The 17,460-nt window shown below is 38.5% G+C and overlaps 1 protein-coding gene across 15 annotated transcripts in view; it reads right to left on the reverse strand.

The window, feature by feature from the left end:
- MICAL3 (microtubule associated monooxygenase, calponin and LIM domain containing 3) overlaps window positions 1-17,460 on the reverse strand; it is an 809,998-nt gene that overhangs the window by 151,166 nt on the left and 641,372 nt on the right. For 14 of the 15 annotated variants that reach the window (XM_053718886.1, XM_053718885.1, XM_053718900.1 and 11 more), the window contains one exon: window positions 5,071-5,121. The exons of the other annotated variant lie outside the window; for it this stretch is intronic. In XM_053718886.1, coding sequence (XP_053574861.1) covers window positions 5,071-5,121 — 51 coding nt within the window. The remainder of the gene's footprint in view (window positions 1-5,070; window positions 5,122-17,460) is intronic. 15 annotated transcript variants of the gene reach the window in all.

The raw sequence follows: 17,460 nt of genomic DNA on the forward strand, positions 1-17,460 counted from the left end.
ATTCTAAAAACCCAACTAACTTAAAGGAATTGAGATCATTCCTGGGTATGACAAATTATTCTTGCAAATTCATTGATAATTATGCGGAATTAGCTAAACCACTACTACTTCTCCTAAAGAAAGAGGTGAAATGGCACTGGAGTGAGTCTCAAGAGACAGCCATCAGAGAGCTGAAGAGAAAACTCACTCAAGCACCTTGCTTAGCATACCCTGAAGGTGGAAAAACCTTTCTACTTAGAAACAGGGTACACAGATGTAAGCATGAGTGCTGTTTTATACCAAAAGCATGATAATTTGAACAAAGCCATTGCTTATGCGAGCAAAAATCTATCCCCAGTAGAAATAAGATTTAGCGATTGCGAAAAAGCCCTCTTATCTACTGTATGGGCTCTACAAAATATCCGCAGCTATATACAGGGCGAGAAAATTATTGTAGAAACGGCCCACCAGCCTTTGCTATATTTGCAAAGTGAGAGAATAAGAGATGGGAATTTGTCAAATAGCCGCATAACAGCGTGGACCCTTTCCTTGCAAGGCTGGCCATTAGAAATTCGCTACAAGCAGAATAAAAAGAATCCAGTCGCACAAGGGCTTGCTGAGCTCCACGACTGTACTGCTAGAGATCCTGGGGAAGAATTATCAGAAGATGATTTTCTGGAAGAACAATTGCTTTCCCCATATAAAATGTACAATGAGGAAAATTGCCAAACATTCAAATTATGTGCGTGACAGTTTTGTTGAATACCCGCCAACTTGGAAAAGGAATGGCATGCAGAAAAGCAATAACAAACCAGTCAAGCATGGCAAGTTGTTCTGCGAGATTGATAATCTGGTGGTATCCAATGATTTAACCATACACTGGAAAAAGACCAAGGGTCATTCCAGAGTTCTAGGTCCTGATAAGGAAGGCAATGACCTTGCGGATTCATTAGTAAAACAAGGAACCATAACTGGAGAACTCCTTAATATTGACCACTTAATGGGTGCAATTCAGGTAGAAGCCATTACCAGAAACCAGGCAAAACAACAGAGTGAGCCTAACTTGGTACAATGGAGTCAGGATTCTCCTAGTGAGGACCTGATCACTAGTCAAAAAGAAGACCCCATTGTAGGCATCTTCTATAAACACATAGAAGATCCTGAAAGCAACCCCATCTCAAAAGATGATTGTATTGGCAAAGAAGATCTGAGAATCTTAATAAAATCTAAATCACAATTCAAGTTACAGGATGGTTTGTTAATTAGAACCTCCAAAACTGGCATCCAGCAGTGGGTAGTACCCACCAAGTTCAGAGGTCTAATGCTTCAACATGCCCATGATGCTCCCACATCTGGTCATCGCGGTACCAACTCACGTATTAAATATTACGTGATTACGTTTTTTGGCCACACATGTTGAAAGATGTTCAAACCTACTGTCAAGGGTGTTTAATCTGCCCAGTTTCAACCCACTGCACCAACACAGAGCGCCATTGCAGAAAAGGGGGATGGTAATGCCATGGTCAGATATACAAATTGATTTTATTGGTCCAGTTACAAGATCATCAAGAGGTAACAAATACATGTTAACCGTGACATGCCTGTTCACTAAATGGGTAGAGTGCATTAGTGCACCTAACAATAGTGCTGAAACATGTGCAGCATTGCTCATCAACCATGTATTTTCCAGATTTGGTTTGCCCCAAAGAATCGAGTCAGATCGGGGGACCCACTTCACTAGCGAAGTGATGACCAAAATGTGGAAAATACTAGGGGTAAAAAGAAAGCTCCATATTGCTTATAGAGCTGCCTCAAGTGGTGGTGTAGAGCGTTACAACCAGTCCATTGTTAAAATCCTCAAAAAGTTTGTGAGTGAAACAGGTAAAGACTGGGATGTAAAACTACCTCTAGTCTTAATGGCATTAAGAGCAACTTCAAGTAGTGCTACCAAAATGTCACCTTTTGAACTGATGACTGGTAGAAGTATGGTTCTACCTCAGCATCTACTGTACCGTACATCAGACCAAAACTTGATAAACGCTGCCAATACACATCAATATGTGGAAAACCTAAGAAAGCACCTGCAATATGCCTTTGCATTTGCTCAAAGGAATTTAGAAAGAGCCGCAACTGCCACCAAAACCTATTATGATCTCAAAACGTCCAAAAAGGAATATGAAATAAATGATAAAGTTTATCTTTATAACTTTGGAAGAGATCAGGTTAGGGAGAAGAAATATCTCCCCTCATGGAAAGGTCCTTTTGTCATTACTGACAAAATATCTCCAGTGGCCTATAAAATACGGATCCCCAAAAATGAAAGTTTCATAGATAAATGGGTCCATATCAATCAATTGCGAGCGTGTCATCCAAGATCCCAACTACAAGTCATAGAGGGAGAATGAAGTGTCATATCCCCAAATGAACTAAATACTGTAGTTCAAAGATGCCTAGCTGATAAACATGAAGGCTCAAAATAACAAACTTTCTACATAAGAGACTGTCTATGAGGTATACGGTTGATCCTCATCAAATACCACTGACTTTAAGCCAATTCAAATACATGTGTCCTACATCTATTTGAAATTGGAAGGGGGATTTATGTCAAGGTATATGTGAGGTTAATAAATATATATATTTTAATCATATATTTCAAGATTAATAAATCTGTATCTTTGATCAGATATTTCACTGATCAGGAGAAAGTGATTCATTCCTCTCAGACAAACTGACTTCACTCATGTTTAGCTCTCCCCCCATTTAGTATGCAGGCAGGATGTCTCCAAAGGCTTGACATAAAACATTTGCTACCTAGATGGAAATACAAACATGTTTTACCATAATTGCGAGTTAGCATAACCTTTGAAGCACCACCTCCTGCTGTGTAAGCACGCAGACAAATTTTCCTAAAAGAAACTAACTCAGTGACCATGCTCATTTGACTATATGCAGAGTTTTATGACTAAGACATTTGGTCTACCCAATTTAAGACAATCACTTAAAAGGATAAAATCTAAAATAGTTGGATAAGCATATTACTTACAGGAAACCCCTTTGATTATTTAGAATAAATGATCTGTGGTTTGGGTGGAGAATATGCTTGGGAGCTCTCTGGAATTTGTCACCTAAATCTTGTGATTTCAAAGTAATATGTGTTGCAAACACACAGCTAGGGGGAAGGTGACACAAATAGAATTAAATACATTTTGCAAAGGGAACAATGCCAGTTTTCCATGTATGTTTAAAATGATTCATGCTATATATATATTGAAATTAAACACATTATATTAAATAGATAATTGCTGCAGGGGATATTTATATAGGAAATAAATTCAGATATACATAGAAATGATATATATGTTTTGAAAACATAAAAGGTCTTACTTAGCCTCCGGTTTTTAAGAATATTTGTGGACCTAAAAGTAAATGATTAATAATACTTAATCTTATTTCAGATGGACCATAGACATATGAATGCTTAGATCATTTATAATAATTGTTTCCATTTCTATTGCAGGCATCAATTCATATATGCAGAAATTGTCGGAGACATAGAACATATTATATTAAGTGAAAGAAAACATATTAGAATGTATAAATGCCATTAATTTCAGAATAATTGGCAGTATAAATTAATATAATACAATATAAATAATGTTAGACATGTTTCATATCAAAATGACCAGAGAGGTAATGTGATCTTACCCAGCTGCGATTGGTATTGCAAACTTATTAATATGAAGAAAATTATGGTAGTTATTACACATTTTAAAGAAAGATGTTTAAATGTATAGCTGTATTTTTTTTTTGTCATGCTGCATTTGTTCTGTGCTGGCTGTTTGTAATACTGCCACCCGATGGACAAGGTACGGTGTTGCGACACAGGTATTACAGCCAGGAGATGATTGGCTGTTAAAGAATGCATCTCCTTAGCAACGCACACTCACAAGGGGAGCCAATAGCAGTGACAAGGTTTCGAAGGGCCACCCATATTTCACACCTATGATTAGACAATAAGTTGTATGCAGAAGGGAAAAAAGGGACTGGCTGCTGAGTTTTCTAACTGACTGAAACTGTTTGCGTGGGACACAGTCAAACTATAAAACAAAGTGGGCCATACTTCTCCTCTTCCATTGCAATTACACTTATTTTATATGAGGTGGGAAAAGTCTTGAAGCTGAACATCATTTTGGTAAAGTATAAGAAAAGGGCTGCTAATTATATGTGATATTTTAAAGTCACTGCAGTTTAAAGTACAGTTAAAAGATTTAAAGAAGCAGTGTGTTTTTCAAGTTAGCATTTCATAGCCTATGTATTTTTATACTAATCCCAATCTTAAATTGGTTATCGATGCAAATATATAATAATAATTCAGAAGTGTATATTGTATTTTAAATTGGTAGTCACCACCTACATATTGTTTAAATCTGTATCTGATTTGTTAAGTAACTCATCTGTGCAAGTTCTGATATTGTAAGTTAATTATTGTATTAGGATAAATTGCAGTTAAATAGCAGAATATATATATATCCTATTGTTTAAGAGCACAGTTTAGAATTGTATTGCTTGGATGTTAAAGGTTATTTATAAATAAGGTTGGTTTTAAAAGATAAGCGTGTATGAACTTTGCATAGCATATTTAAATAGTTTTCAAGTGCATATAATATTATTTCATATTCCTTTTATTGCAAATATATTTCAATATGTTTATGGATATTAACTAAATAAAAGAATTCAGATATTTATATTAATTGTATGGTCTAGTAGGTGCATGTTGGTTAAGGGTTTCTATTTTTAAGGAAAATTATTATTTGTATTGTGATTATAACCCTGCCATAAGCTGATATATTATTTGGATAGCACTACTAAGATTTTCATAAATATACTGACAATTTTAACTATATAGAAAAGTAAATTAAGAATAAATGCACAAATTTGAAAAAATAAATACATCTAAATTTGAAATGTTAAAAAAAAAAAAAAGTTCTTTAGTATTAACCACTTGGCTTCAAGTCAGTTATTTGATAGAAGATGGCTGAGAGCAGAAGCTGGTACAGAAAGAGTTAAGGTGAGTTGTAAGAGTGTCACTACCTTTGATGAGTATGACCTTCTGAATGCCAAGGCGTGGGGCACATACACCGACTTTAAAACAAAACAAACGGGAGGATAAAAAAATGGAGCAAAATAAAGAGTTAAAGCAAATGAAATGAAATTAAAAATAACAGAAATTAATGTTATGAAATGAATTAGCTAAATGGATTAAGGGGATTTTAGTTAAATTTGAACAAATGCAACAAAAAATAAACAAAAATGCAGTTACATTTCTATGAATGAATTAATTGGAGTACAAACACATACTGTACATACAACATATTCGCACAATGACAAAATGTATGTTATTGGCTATATATAAATATGAAAGAATTAATAGACACATTCTGTTACGCTGTAGACAGTCAATACACACTGAGTTTAAATCTTATCTTGATTATTGATGCGGAATAAAAAAGGTGCACAGATGATACTGGTTAAATAATTAAACTGATGACAGAGACTGGGAGAAGGAAGCATGGTGAACGGTGAGAGGATTAATAGACAAAAGAGAGCGCAAGTGAAGGAATATGTAAAGGTAACGTTTATAGAAGGAAGCAAATGTTGTAGAAGATACAGGCTGCAAAGGGAGATTTGTAGAGAAGAGAGAGGGCAGACAGAATATAGTAAAAGGGAAAGGACCAATGGTGTCATGAGAGGAGTTAAAGGGACAGTCTAGTCAAAATTAAACTTTCATGATTCAGATAGGGCATGTCATTTTAAACAACTTTCCAATAAACATTTATCGTCAAATTTGCTTTGTTCTCTTGGTAATCTTTGTTGAAAGCTAAGCTAGGTAGGCTCATATGCTAATTTCTAAGCCCTTGAAGGCCCCCCTTTTATCTCAGTGCATTTTCAGAGTTTTTCACAGCTAGACAGCGCTAGTTCATGTGAACCATATAGATAACATTGTGCTCACTCCCGTGGAGTTATTTATGAGTCAGCACTGATTGGCTAAAATGCAAGTCTGTCAAAAGAACTAAAATAAGGGGGCAGTCTGCCGAGGCTTAGATACAAGGTAATTGCAAAAGTAAAAAGTGCATTAATATAACAGTGTTGGTTATGCAAAACTGGGGAATGGGTAATAAAGGGATTATCTATCTTTTAACAATTTGAAAGTAGACTGTCCCTAGAAAGTCCCCTCCAGCACAATGAAGGGGTAGGATAAATTGCTAGAGAAAAAAAAAGAACAAGCAGGAAAAAAAGTATAGAGAAGGAGCACACAGAAGAAGAGGGAACATCTGCCACCTGTATCTTCCTTGTGGTGTGAGATATTCCTATATGTTCTTTAACCCCATAAAGGAATTCACGGCAAATGATGGGGAAGCAGACATCCCATTAATAAAGCTTTGCAATAGCATTGCTGGTGCGCGCACTGATATTTAGAAAGTCCCCTCCAGCACCAGAGAAATGCTTATAAATGGACACGAAGAGAAAATATTCCCAGAATTATAAAGCATTGAAAGTCCCATATTTTAGAGACCACACACTACTAAACTGGTAGGTGCACACCAGTAAGTCAGAAAATCCCCTGACCAAAAGAAAAAGAAAGGGGTAGTAAGACTTTCTGATACAATATAAGAACAATACTCCAGTTATTACAGTAATCTCCCTTCTATTGACCTTGTATTCGTAATCTACCGGTGACAAAGAACCCATTATGTTTAGTAAAGTATTTTTAAATCAAAAGTAAATTTATGCTTACCTGATAAATTAATTTCTTTTACGATATGACGAGTCCACGGATTTCATCCTTACTTGTGGGATATTAACCTCCTGCTAACAGGAAGTGGCAAAGAGCACCACAGCAGAGCTGTATATATATAGCCCCTCCCTTCCCCTCCACCTCCAGTCATTCGGCCAAAGGTTATAGGAAGAGAAAAGGAAAGGCTACAAAGGTGCAGAGGTGACTGAAGTTTACAAAAAATAAAATAAATCTGTCTTAAAATAACAGGGTGGGCCGTGGACTCGTCATATCGTAAAAGAAATTAATTTATCAGGTAAGCATAAATTTACTTTTCTTTTACAAAGATATGACGAGTCCACGGATTTCATCCTTACTTGTGGGAAACCAATACCAAAGCAATAGGACACGGATGAAAGGGAGGGACAAGACAGGAACCTAAACGGAAGGCACCACTGCTTGAAGAACCTTTCTCCCAAAAATAGCCTCAGAAGAAGCAAAAGTATCAAATTTGGAAAATTTGGAAAAAGTATGAAGGGACGACCAAGTCGCAGCCTTACAAATCAGTTCAACAGATGCATTGTTTTAAAAGCCCATGTGGAAGCCACAGCCCTAGTAGAATGAGCCGTAATTATTTTAGGAGGCTGCTGTCCATATGCCAAACGGATGATACTTCTCAGCCAAAAAGAAAGAGTGGTAGCCTTAGCTTTCTGACCCCTACGCTTTCCAGAATAAACAATAAACAATGAAGATGATTGACGGAAATCCTTAGTTGCCTGTAACAATTTGATATCCATGGAATGCATAGGTTCAAACGGAACCCTTTGAAGAACTCGAAGAACTAAATTCAAACTCCAGGGAGGAGTAATAGGTCTATATACAGGTTCAATTCTAGATAGAGCCTTACAAAAAGACTGAACATCTGGCACATTTGCCAAACGTTTGTAAAACAGAATTGACAAAGCTGAAATTTGTCCCTTTAAGGAACTCGCTGATAACCCTTTCTCCAATCCTTCTTGGAAAAAAGACAGAACCCTAGGAATCCTAACTTTACTCCATGAGTAACCCTTGGATTCACACCAATAAAGATATTTACGCCATATCTTATGATAGATCTTTCTAGTGAAAGGCTTTCTGGCCTGTATCAAAGTATTGATGACCGAATCAGAGACTCCTCGCTTCGATAAAATCAAACATTCAATGTCCATGCAGTCAGCTGCAGAGAAATTAGATTTGGATATTGGAAAGGACCTTGAATGAGAAGGTCCTGTCTCAATGGAAGTTTCCACGGTGGCAGAGAGGACATGTCCACTAGATCCGCATACCAAGTCCTGCGTGGCCCCGCAGGCGCTATCAGGATCACTGATGCTCTCTCCTGTTTGATTTGAGAAATCACGCGTGGGAGGAGAGGAACCGGTGGAAACACATAAGCTAGGCTGAACAACCAAAGCACTGCCAAGGCATCTATCAGTTCGGCCTGAGGATCCCTTAACCGGGATCCGTATCTTGGAAGCTTGGCATTTTGCCGAGATGCCATCAAATCCAACTCTGGTCTGCCCCATCTGAGAATCAATGAGGCAAATACCTCCGGGTGAAGTTCCCACTCCCCCGGATGAAAAGTCTATCGACTTAGAAAATTTGCTTCCCAATTCTCTACTCCTGGGATGTAGATCGCTGACAGATGACAAGAGTGGGCCTCCGCCCAACGGATTATCTTGGATACTTCTATCATCGCTAAGTAATTCCTTGTTCCCCTCTGATGATTGATATATGCCACAGTCGTAATGTTGTCTGACTGAAATCTGATGAATTTTGCCGAAGCCAACTGAGGCCACACCTGAAGCGCATTGAATATTGCTCTCAGTTCCAAAATATTGATTGGAAGAAGAGACTCCACCTGAGTCCAAACACCCTGAGCCTTCAGGGAGTTCTAAACTGCAACCCAGCCCAGAAGGCTGGCATCCGTTGTAACTATCACCCACGAGGGTCTGCGGAAAAACAAGTCCCTTGGGACAGATGATCCGGCGACAACCACCAAAGAAGAGAGTTTCTGGTCTCTTGATCCAGATTTATCTGAGGAGATAAATCCGCGTAATCCCCATTCCACTGTCCGAGCATGCACAGCTGCAGTGGTCTGAGATGAAAGCGAGCAAACAGAACTATGTCCATTGCCACTACCATTAATCCAATTACCTCCATACACTGAGCCACTGATGGCCGAGGAATGGACTGAAGTGCTCGGCAAGTATTTAGAATCTTTGATTTTCTGACCTCCGTCAAAAATATTTTCATGGCTACCGAGTCTATCAGCGTTCCCAAGAAAGGAACCCTTGTCTGTGGGACAAGTGAACTCTTCTTTATGTTCACCTTCCAGCCGTGAGTTCTCAGAAAAGACAACACAGTGTCCGTGTGAGATTTTGTCTGATGATATGTTGACGCCTGAATCAGAATATGGTCCAGATAAGGCGCCACTGCTATGCCTCGCGGTTTGAAAACCGCCAAAAGAGACCCTAGAACCTTTGTGAAGATTCTGTGTGCTGTAGCTAACCCGAAGGGAAGAGCCACAAACTGATAATGTTTGTCCAAGAAGGCAAACCTTAGAAACTGATGATGATCCTTGTGGATTGGAATATGAAGGTAAGCATCCTTCAAGTCCACGGTAGTCATATATTGACCCTCCTGGATCATTGGTAAAATTGTTCGTATTGTCTCCATCTTGAATGATGGAACTGTTAGAAATTTGTTTAGACACTTGAGGTCTAAGATGGGTCTAAACGTTCCCTCTTTTTTGGGAACCACAAATAGGTTTGAGTAAAACCCCTGTCCCTGTTCCAATTTTGGGACTGGACAAATTACTCCCATAGTCGAAAGGTCTTTTACAAAGCGTAAGAACGCCTCTCTCTTTTTATCTGGTTTGCAGATAACTTTGAAAGATGAAATCTCCCTCTTGGGAAAAAGTCCTTGAATTCCAATTGATAACCATGGGTCACTATTTCTAGTGCCCAGGGATCCTGAACATCTCTTGCCCAAGCCTGAGCAAAGAAAGAGTCTGCCCCTACTAGATCCGGTCCCGGATCGGGGGCCGCCCCTTCATGCTTTCTTAGGAGCAGCAGCGGGCTTTTTGGATTGTTTACCCTTATTCCAGTTCTGATTGGGTCTCCAGACTGACTTAGATTGGGTAAAATTCCCTTCCTGCTTTGAGGAAGAAGAAGAAGCGGGGGGTCCTCCTTTAAAGTTCCGAAAGGATTGAAAATTATTCTGTTTACCCCTCATTTTAACCGACTTATCCTTAGGTAGGGCATGGCCTTTACCTCCTGTAATATCAGAAATGATTTCCTTCAATTCTGGCCCGAAAAGGGTCTTACCTTTAAAGGGAATAGCTAAAAGCTTATGTTTTGATGACACATCAGCAGACCAAGATTTGAGCCACAGTGCTCTACGTGCTAAAATAGCAAATCCTGCATTCTTTGCCGCCAATTTATTAATTTGAAAAGCGGCATCAGTAATATAGAAGAAATTATAAAAAACATAAAAGAATTATCTAGCTTGAGAGCCTTAATTCTATCTAAGATGTCATCTAATGGAGTCTCAATCTTAAGAGACTCTTCTAGAGCCTCAAACCAAAAAGCTGCTGCAGTAGTTACTGGAACAATGCAAGCCGTAGGTTGTAAAAGAAACCCATGATTAACAAATAATTTCTTTAGTAGACCCTCTAATTTCTTATCCATAGGGTCTTTGAAAGCACAACTATCCTCAATGGGTATAGTAGTATGCTTAGCTAGGGTAGATATAGCTCCCTCTACCTTAGGGACCGTTTGCCATAAGTCCCGAATGGTATCTGATATGGGAAACATTTTCTTAAAATTAGGAGGGGGAGAAAACGGTATACCTGGTCTATCCCATTCCTTTTTAATAATTTCCGAAAATCTCTTAGGAACTGGAAAAACATCAGTGTAAGTAGGTACTTCCAAATATTTATCATTTTTACACAATTTCTCTGGAGGAATCACAATAGGGTCACAATCATACAGAGTCGCTAAAACCTCCCTAAGTAACAGGCAAAGGTGTTCAAACTTAAATTTAAATGACATAGTGTCCAAATCTGTCTGAGGTAAAACATTCCCTGAATCTGAAATTTCACCTTCAGACAGTAATTCCCCGATCCCCAACTCAGAGCACTGTGAGGGAACATCGGAAATAGCTAATAAAGCATCAGAGGATTCAGTATTTACATTAATACCTGACCTACTGCGTTTACCCTGCAACACTGGTAATTTAGACAATACCTCTGTAAGGGTAGCTGACATAACTGCAGCCATCTCCTGCAGAGTAGAAGAATTAGACGCACTAGAAGTACTTGGCGTCGCTTGTGTGGGCGTTAAAGGTTGTGACACTTGGGGAGAATTGGATGGCATATCCTGATTCTCTTCAGACTGAGAATCATCCTTAGGCACACTTTCTTGAGCTAATATATGGTCTTTACAATGTAAGGCTCTTTCAGTACAGTTAAACAATGTTAGAGGGGGTTGCACAATAGCTTCTAAACACATAGAACAATGAGAATCCTCAATGTCAGACATGTTGAACAGACTAGTAATAACCACAAAAGTCGTTTAAACACTTATTTATTGCATAAAATAAACTTTAGAAAAAACGTGTACTGCACCTTTAAGAAAAGAAAAAGTGAACAATTTTTCCAAAATGCTAAAAAAAAACGTTAAATTATCTCAAAATTTAACCTAAGATCGTTGGTTTATCCAAAAATTACTGCACCCTGAAGCAAGGGCAGAAAATAAGGCTCTAAAGTACTTATATCAATAATTAGTCATTTTATAGACAAAAAAACCCTCTGCACCTCATCTGCCCCCAGGGTACTTCGAAATAATTTTCCAACACTTCAGACCAGCTTGCACAGTCCAGGAGCCACCGGAGTTACTGCTTGCTGCTGCCTAGCCTGAAGGAAGTGCGCATCTGAGCCACGCCCCTTGAGGTCAATGCCGAAGTAGGCCCAAACACAACCGCATGGAAAGTGGTTTCACATCTAAGTTTAAACAGCTAATGCCTACAATCCCTCAAATGCACCAGTAAGCAAACATATGCATGACATAAATAAAAACGTTATATATCGTTTTTCTTGAATGCCCATAGTGTCACATAATGCCCATAAGTCAACCATTAAATAAAATCAGGGACTCCAGTAATACCCTTATATAAAATACGAATACTGCTTACCCCATTCCCATACAGGGAAATAAATGCCAGCCAGTTCTGATATATCAAGTCTCCTCAGAATAAAAAAAGGCTGCACATACCTTAATGCTGCTTGTAGCATGAAACCGGTCTCCACACTGAAGATGTCTCATGGTTACCTTCAGAAGTCTTGTGGGAACCAGCATGGATCTTAGTTACAACTGCTAAGATCATCAACCTCAGGGCAGAAATCTTCTTCCATATCCCCCTGAGGAAAATAGTACTCACCGGTACCATTTAAAATAACAAACCTCTTGATTGAAGAAACTAAACTAACACCTCACTTTACCATGTCTTCCTAGTATAACACAGGCAAAGAGAATGACTGGAGGTGGAGGGGAAGGGAGGGGCTATATATACAGCTCTGCTGTGGTGCTCTTTGCCACTTCCTGTTAGCAGGAAGTTAATATCCCACAAGTAAGGATGAAATCTGTGGACTCGTCATATCTTTGTAAAAGAAATTAAGTTTAGAAAACAAGCTACAAAACATAGGACTGCTAATATAGTTTACAAAATATCCACCTAACTCCAAATATATATATATATATATATATATATATATATATATATATATATATATATATATATATATATGCGCGCTGTGTGGGTATTTATGTATGTATGTATGTATATAAATATATATATATATATATGCTGTATGTATGTATGTATGTATGTATGTATATATATATATATATATATATATATATATATATATATATATACAGTAACAAGGGAGAGCACTCTCACTCAGTACATCAACTGCCAGGGTGCTAGTACAATTAAATATAGCTGAACACAAAACTTGCACTCTCTGGTCTTTTCTTGGAAAAATCCTTTATTGTGAAAGTAGTGACGTTTCAGGGATACTTTGTTCCCGAAACGTCACTACTTTCACAGTAAATTATTTTTTAAAGAAAAGAGCAGAGTGTGCAAGTTTTGTGTTTATATATATATATATATATATATATATATATATATATATATATATATATATATATATATATATAAAAGCAGCTGAGTGTGTGTGTGTGTATATATATATATAAAAGCAGGTGTGTGTGTGTGTGTGTGTGTGTGTGTGTGTATATATATATATATATATATATATATATAAAAAAGCTGCTGAAAACATCTACAAAGTTACTGAACTACAATAATGAATGATAAACGAGGGATTCATTTGTCCATACATAAACAATGCATGACTAAATAATGAAACAAATTAACAATAAGTGCATAACTATGATTAAAGGGACAATGTACATTATATTTTTCTTTGCATAAATGTTTTGTAGATGATCTATTTATATAGCCCATCTGGGGGTGTTTTTGTAAAAATTATAATAAAAAAAAGCATAGTTTTGCTTATTTTTCAATAACATTGTATTGATTTTCAGATTCCTAACCAAGCCCAAAAGTTTTAAATGTATACTGATGTCTATATGCAGGAGAGAAGGGATAGGGTGTAGGTCTGCTGTTCCTGCTTTTCCAGCCCCTTTTTTTGGGTGTCCCAACCTAACCTAATCAACAGTGCTAAATTTGGAAGTTCTAAGTAAGTTATACTGGATTTCTAGATCAGTAACTGTGCATATTCTTCTTTATAGTAGTCTATTACATGCTGTTATATTAAAATTGGTGTATACTGTCCCTTTACTGTAAACTCGAGAGAAAGTGGAGCAGAACACATGATCCAGAGGATAAAGCCGCTCTTACCAAACATCTAAATAAATATCAATCCAAGATAATTAAAAAAAAAAAAAAAATTATCATGCGAAATTGCACTCTCACACAATAGACCGAGGCAACTGTTTCACACAGTAGAAAGGCTCTGCAAACCAGCATGCATGCTTAGCCCCACCAACTTTTCTCAGGATAAATGTGAATTCGCATTTGTGAATTTCTTTAGAGACAAGATTTCCTCAATCCGAACCACTATCACAGCAGGCCAAACAGTTACACACCAGAACCACTACAATGGAATGCCAGGTCCACTTTTACAAATGTGGCTATAAAAGGAGTTAAAAACACCATACAAAAGTTGCACTCTACTACGTGTGACTTAGACGCTGCTCCAACTCAGCTCATATCTGGATGGATTGAAACACTAGCCCAGCCCTCACAAAAATAGTGCAGTGTTCACTAAAAGCAGGAGACTTCCCAGATCCTGTAAAAGAAGCTGTGGTAAAACCACTCCTAAAGAAACCTTTATTAGAACCAGACTGCATAACTAATTACAGACCAGTATCCAACCTCCCAGTTCTTGGGAAAATAGTTGAAAAAGTAGTGGCAACTCAACTGGAAGCCCATCTATCACGCCTGAACATATTCAGTCCTTTCCAGTCCGGCTTCAGATGCCGCCACAGCACTGAAACAGCGCTAGTCAGAGTGCTAAATGATCTCCTCATGGCAAGAGACAAAGGTGATCACTGATTACTCCATCCTAGTCCTCCTGGATCTCTCAGCTGCATTTGACATAATGGACTATAGGATTCTAATAGAGCACTTGCAGCATATCTGTGGTCTAGGAGGCACAGCCCTTAACTGGTTTAAATCTTTCCTCGCTGGTAGATCAGAGAGAGTAATATCAGGATTAAGCTCATCAGCACCGACAGAACTGGCCTGAGGAGTTCCACAAGGATCCATCCTGTCTCCCATGCTTGTCTTTGTGTTGGTATATTTGTAAAGAGCTTTAAGTCTCACAGGGAGAAAAGCGCTCTATAAATCGCAAATTATTATTATTATTATAATATTGAATGAATACAAAGGGGAATCTATAAAGGAATTTTCAGATATTATCAGCTAGATACATTTATATTCTCTAATACTTTTTTTAATTGAAGCTTGTTTATGAGAAAAATGCCTTATCCCACTATAGAATTCACTGTGCATCAACCCCATGACAAGCTTTTTGTTCCTCATCCTAACTGGACACAATGCTTCGTGGCAGCAAAGCAATGTGTTGCTCACAGGCAGCTGAGAATTTAATAATAACAAATAATAATAACAAATAATATAACAAATATAATTTTCTGACAAGTCCTACTGTGATAGCATGAAGCTACCCAAAACTGTCCGATTTTCTTTACCCCTTTTTCACAATAGCATCTTTAGAAACATAACTGTCTTTTCTCATAATACTTAAATATATATTTTTAGTTCTGTGCAATTTAGAAAAGTATTATTTTAATTCTAATCTGAGGAATTAAAATCAGAAACTTTATTAAAATAGGCCTGAGAAATAAAGGTGCAAAGAAAAACTGGTCTAGATCAGTATTCCCTTAAAGGGACATGAAACACGAAAAATTTCTTTCATGATTCAGATAGAGAATACAATTTTAAAAATGTTTCCAATTTTCTTCTATTATCATATTTGCTTTGTTCGCTTGTTATTCTTTGTTGAAGAGATATCTAGATAGATAGCGTGCACATGGCTGGGGCACTACACAACAGGAAATAGTGCTGCCATCTACTGCTCTTCCTAATGTATAACATTGTTGCAAAACTGCTGCCATATAGTACTGCAGACACGTGCACACTCCTGAACGTACTATACTGCTATTTCACAAAGGATAACAAGAAAAACAAAATTTATGCTTACCTGATAAATTTCTTTCTTTCTTTCTTAACACGATGAGTCCATGAATCATCTAATAACTATTGGGAATATCACTCCTGCCCAGCAGGAGGCGGCAAAGAGCACCACAGCAAAGCTGCTAAATATCACCTCCCTACCCTATAACCCCAGTCTTTCGACCGAAGTAAAGGAGAGAAAGAAAGCAACAAGGTGCAGAGGTGTCTGAAGTTTATAATATACCAACAACCTGTCTAAAGAACAGGGCGGGCCGTGGACTCGTGTCAAGAAAGAAAGAAATTTATCAGGTAAGCATACGTTTTGTTTTCTTTCTAATGACACGATGAGTCCACGGATCATCTAATTACTATTGGGAATCAATAACAAGCTAGAGGACACAGATGATACGGGAGGGACAAGACAGGGAACCTAAACAGAAGGCACCACTGCTTGAAGAACCTTTCTCCCAAAAGTGGCCTCAGCCGAGGCAAAAGGGTCAAATTTATTGAATTTTGAAAAAGTGTGAAGAGAGGACCAAGTTGCAGCCTTGCAAATCTGTTCCACAGAAGCTTAATTTTTGAACGCCCAGGAAGAGGAAACAGCCCTCGTAGAATGAGCCGTAACTCTCTCAGGAGGCTGCTGTCCAGCAGTTTCATAAGCCAAGTGAATGATACTCCTCAGCCACAAAGAAAGAGAAGTAGCCGCACAAACAGAGCAGAAGACTGACAAAAATCTTTAGTCGCCTGTAAATAGAAATTCAATGCACGCACCAGATTGTGTAGCAGACGTTCCTTCAGAGAAGAAGGGCTAGGACACAAGGAAGGCACAACAATCTCCTGATTAATGTTCCGTTCTGAAACTACTTTAGGGAGAAACCCTAACTTAGTACGCAAAACTACCTTATCCGAATGAAAAACAAGGTAAGGAGACTTATACTGTAACGCCGAGAGCTCTGACACTCTACAAGCAGATGTTTATGTAACAAAATAGACAAGGCAGATATTTGACCCTTTAGGGAACTTGCCGATAAACTCTTCTCCAAACCTTCTTGGAGAAAGGACAGATTCTAGGAATCCTAACTCTACTCCAAGAGTAGCCCTTGGATTCACACCAATATAGATATTTACGCCATATTTTGTGGTAAATCTAGTCACAGGTTTACGAGCCTGAATCATGGTCTCAATGACCGATTCGGAAAATCCACGCTTGGATAAAATTAAGCGTTCAATCTCCAAGCAGTCAGCTTCAGAGAAACTAGATTTGGATGGAGGAAGGGCCCTTGAAGAAGGTCCTTCCTCAACGGAAGTCTCCAAATCCTGCAAGGCCACGCCAGTGCAATGAGGATCACCAACGCCCTCTCCTGCTTGATTCGAGTAATGGCCCGAGGTTGAAGAGCGAACGGAGGAAATAGGTATGCAAGACTGAAATTCCAAGGTACCGCCAGGGCGTCTATCAGTACAGCCTGAGGGTCCCTTGACCTCGACCCGTACCTCGGAAGCTTGGCATTCTGCCAAGATGCCATGAGATCCAATTCCAGCTGACCCCATTTGAGAATCAGGCTGGAAAACACTTACGGATGGAGTTCCCACTCCCCTGGGTGAAAGGTCTGCCTGCTCAGGAAGTCCGCCTCCCAGTTGTCCACTCCTGGGATGTGGATCGCCGACAGACAGCAATTGTGGGTCTCCGCCCACTGAATTATCTTGGCTACCTCTGTCATGGCCAAGGAACTCCGCGTTCCTCCCTGATGGTTGATTTAAGCCACTGAAGTTATGTTGTCCGACTGGAACCTGATGAACCGGGCCGAGGCTAACTGAGACCAGGCCAGAAAAGCATTGAAGATTGCTCTCAGCTCTAGAATGTTTATGGGTAGAACAGACTCCGA

This window comes from Bombina bombina, chromosome 6 (assembly GCF_027579735.1).
Source record: "Bombina bombina isolate aBomBom1 chromosome 6, aBomBom1.pri, whole genome shotgun sequence".
Lineage (NCBI taxonomy): Eukaryota > Metazoa > Chordata > Amphibia > Anura > Bombinatoridae > Bombina > Bombina bombina.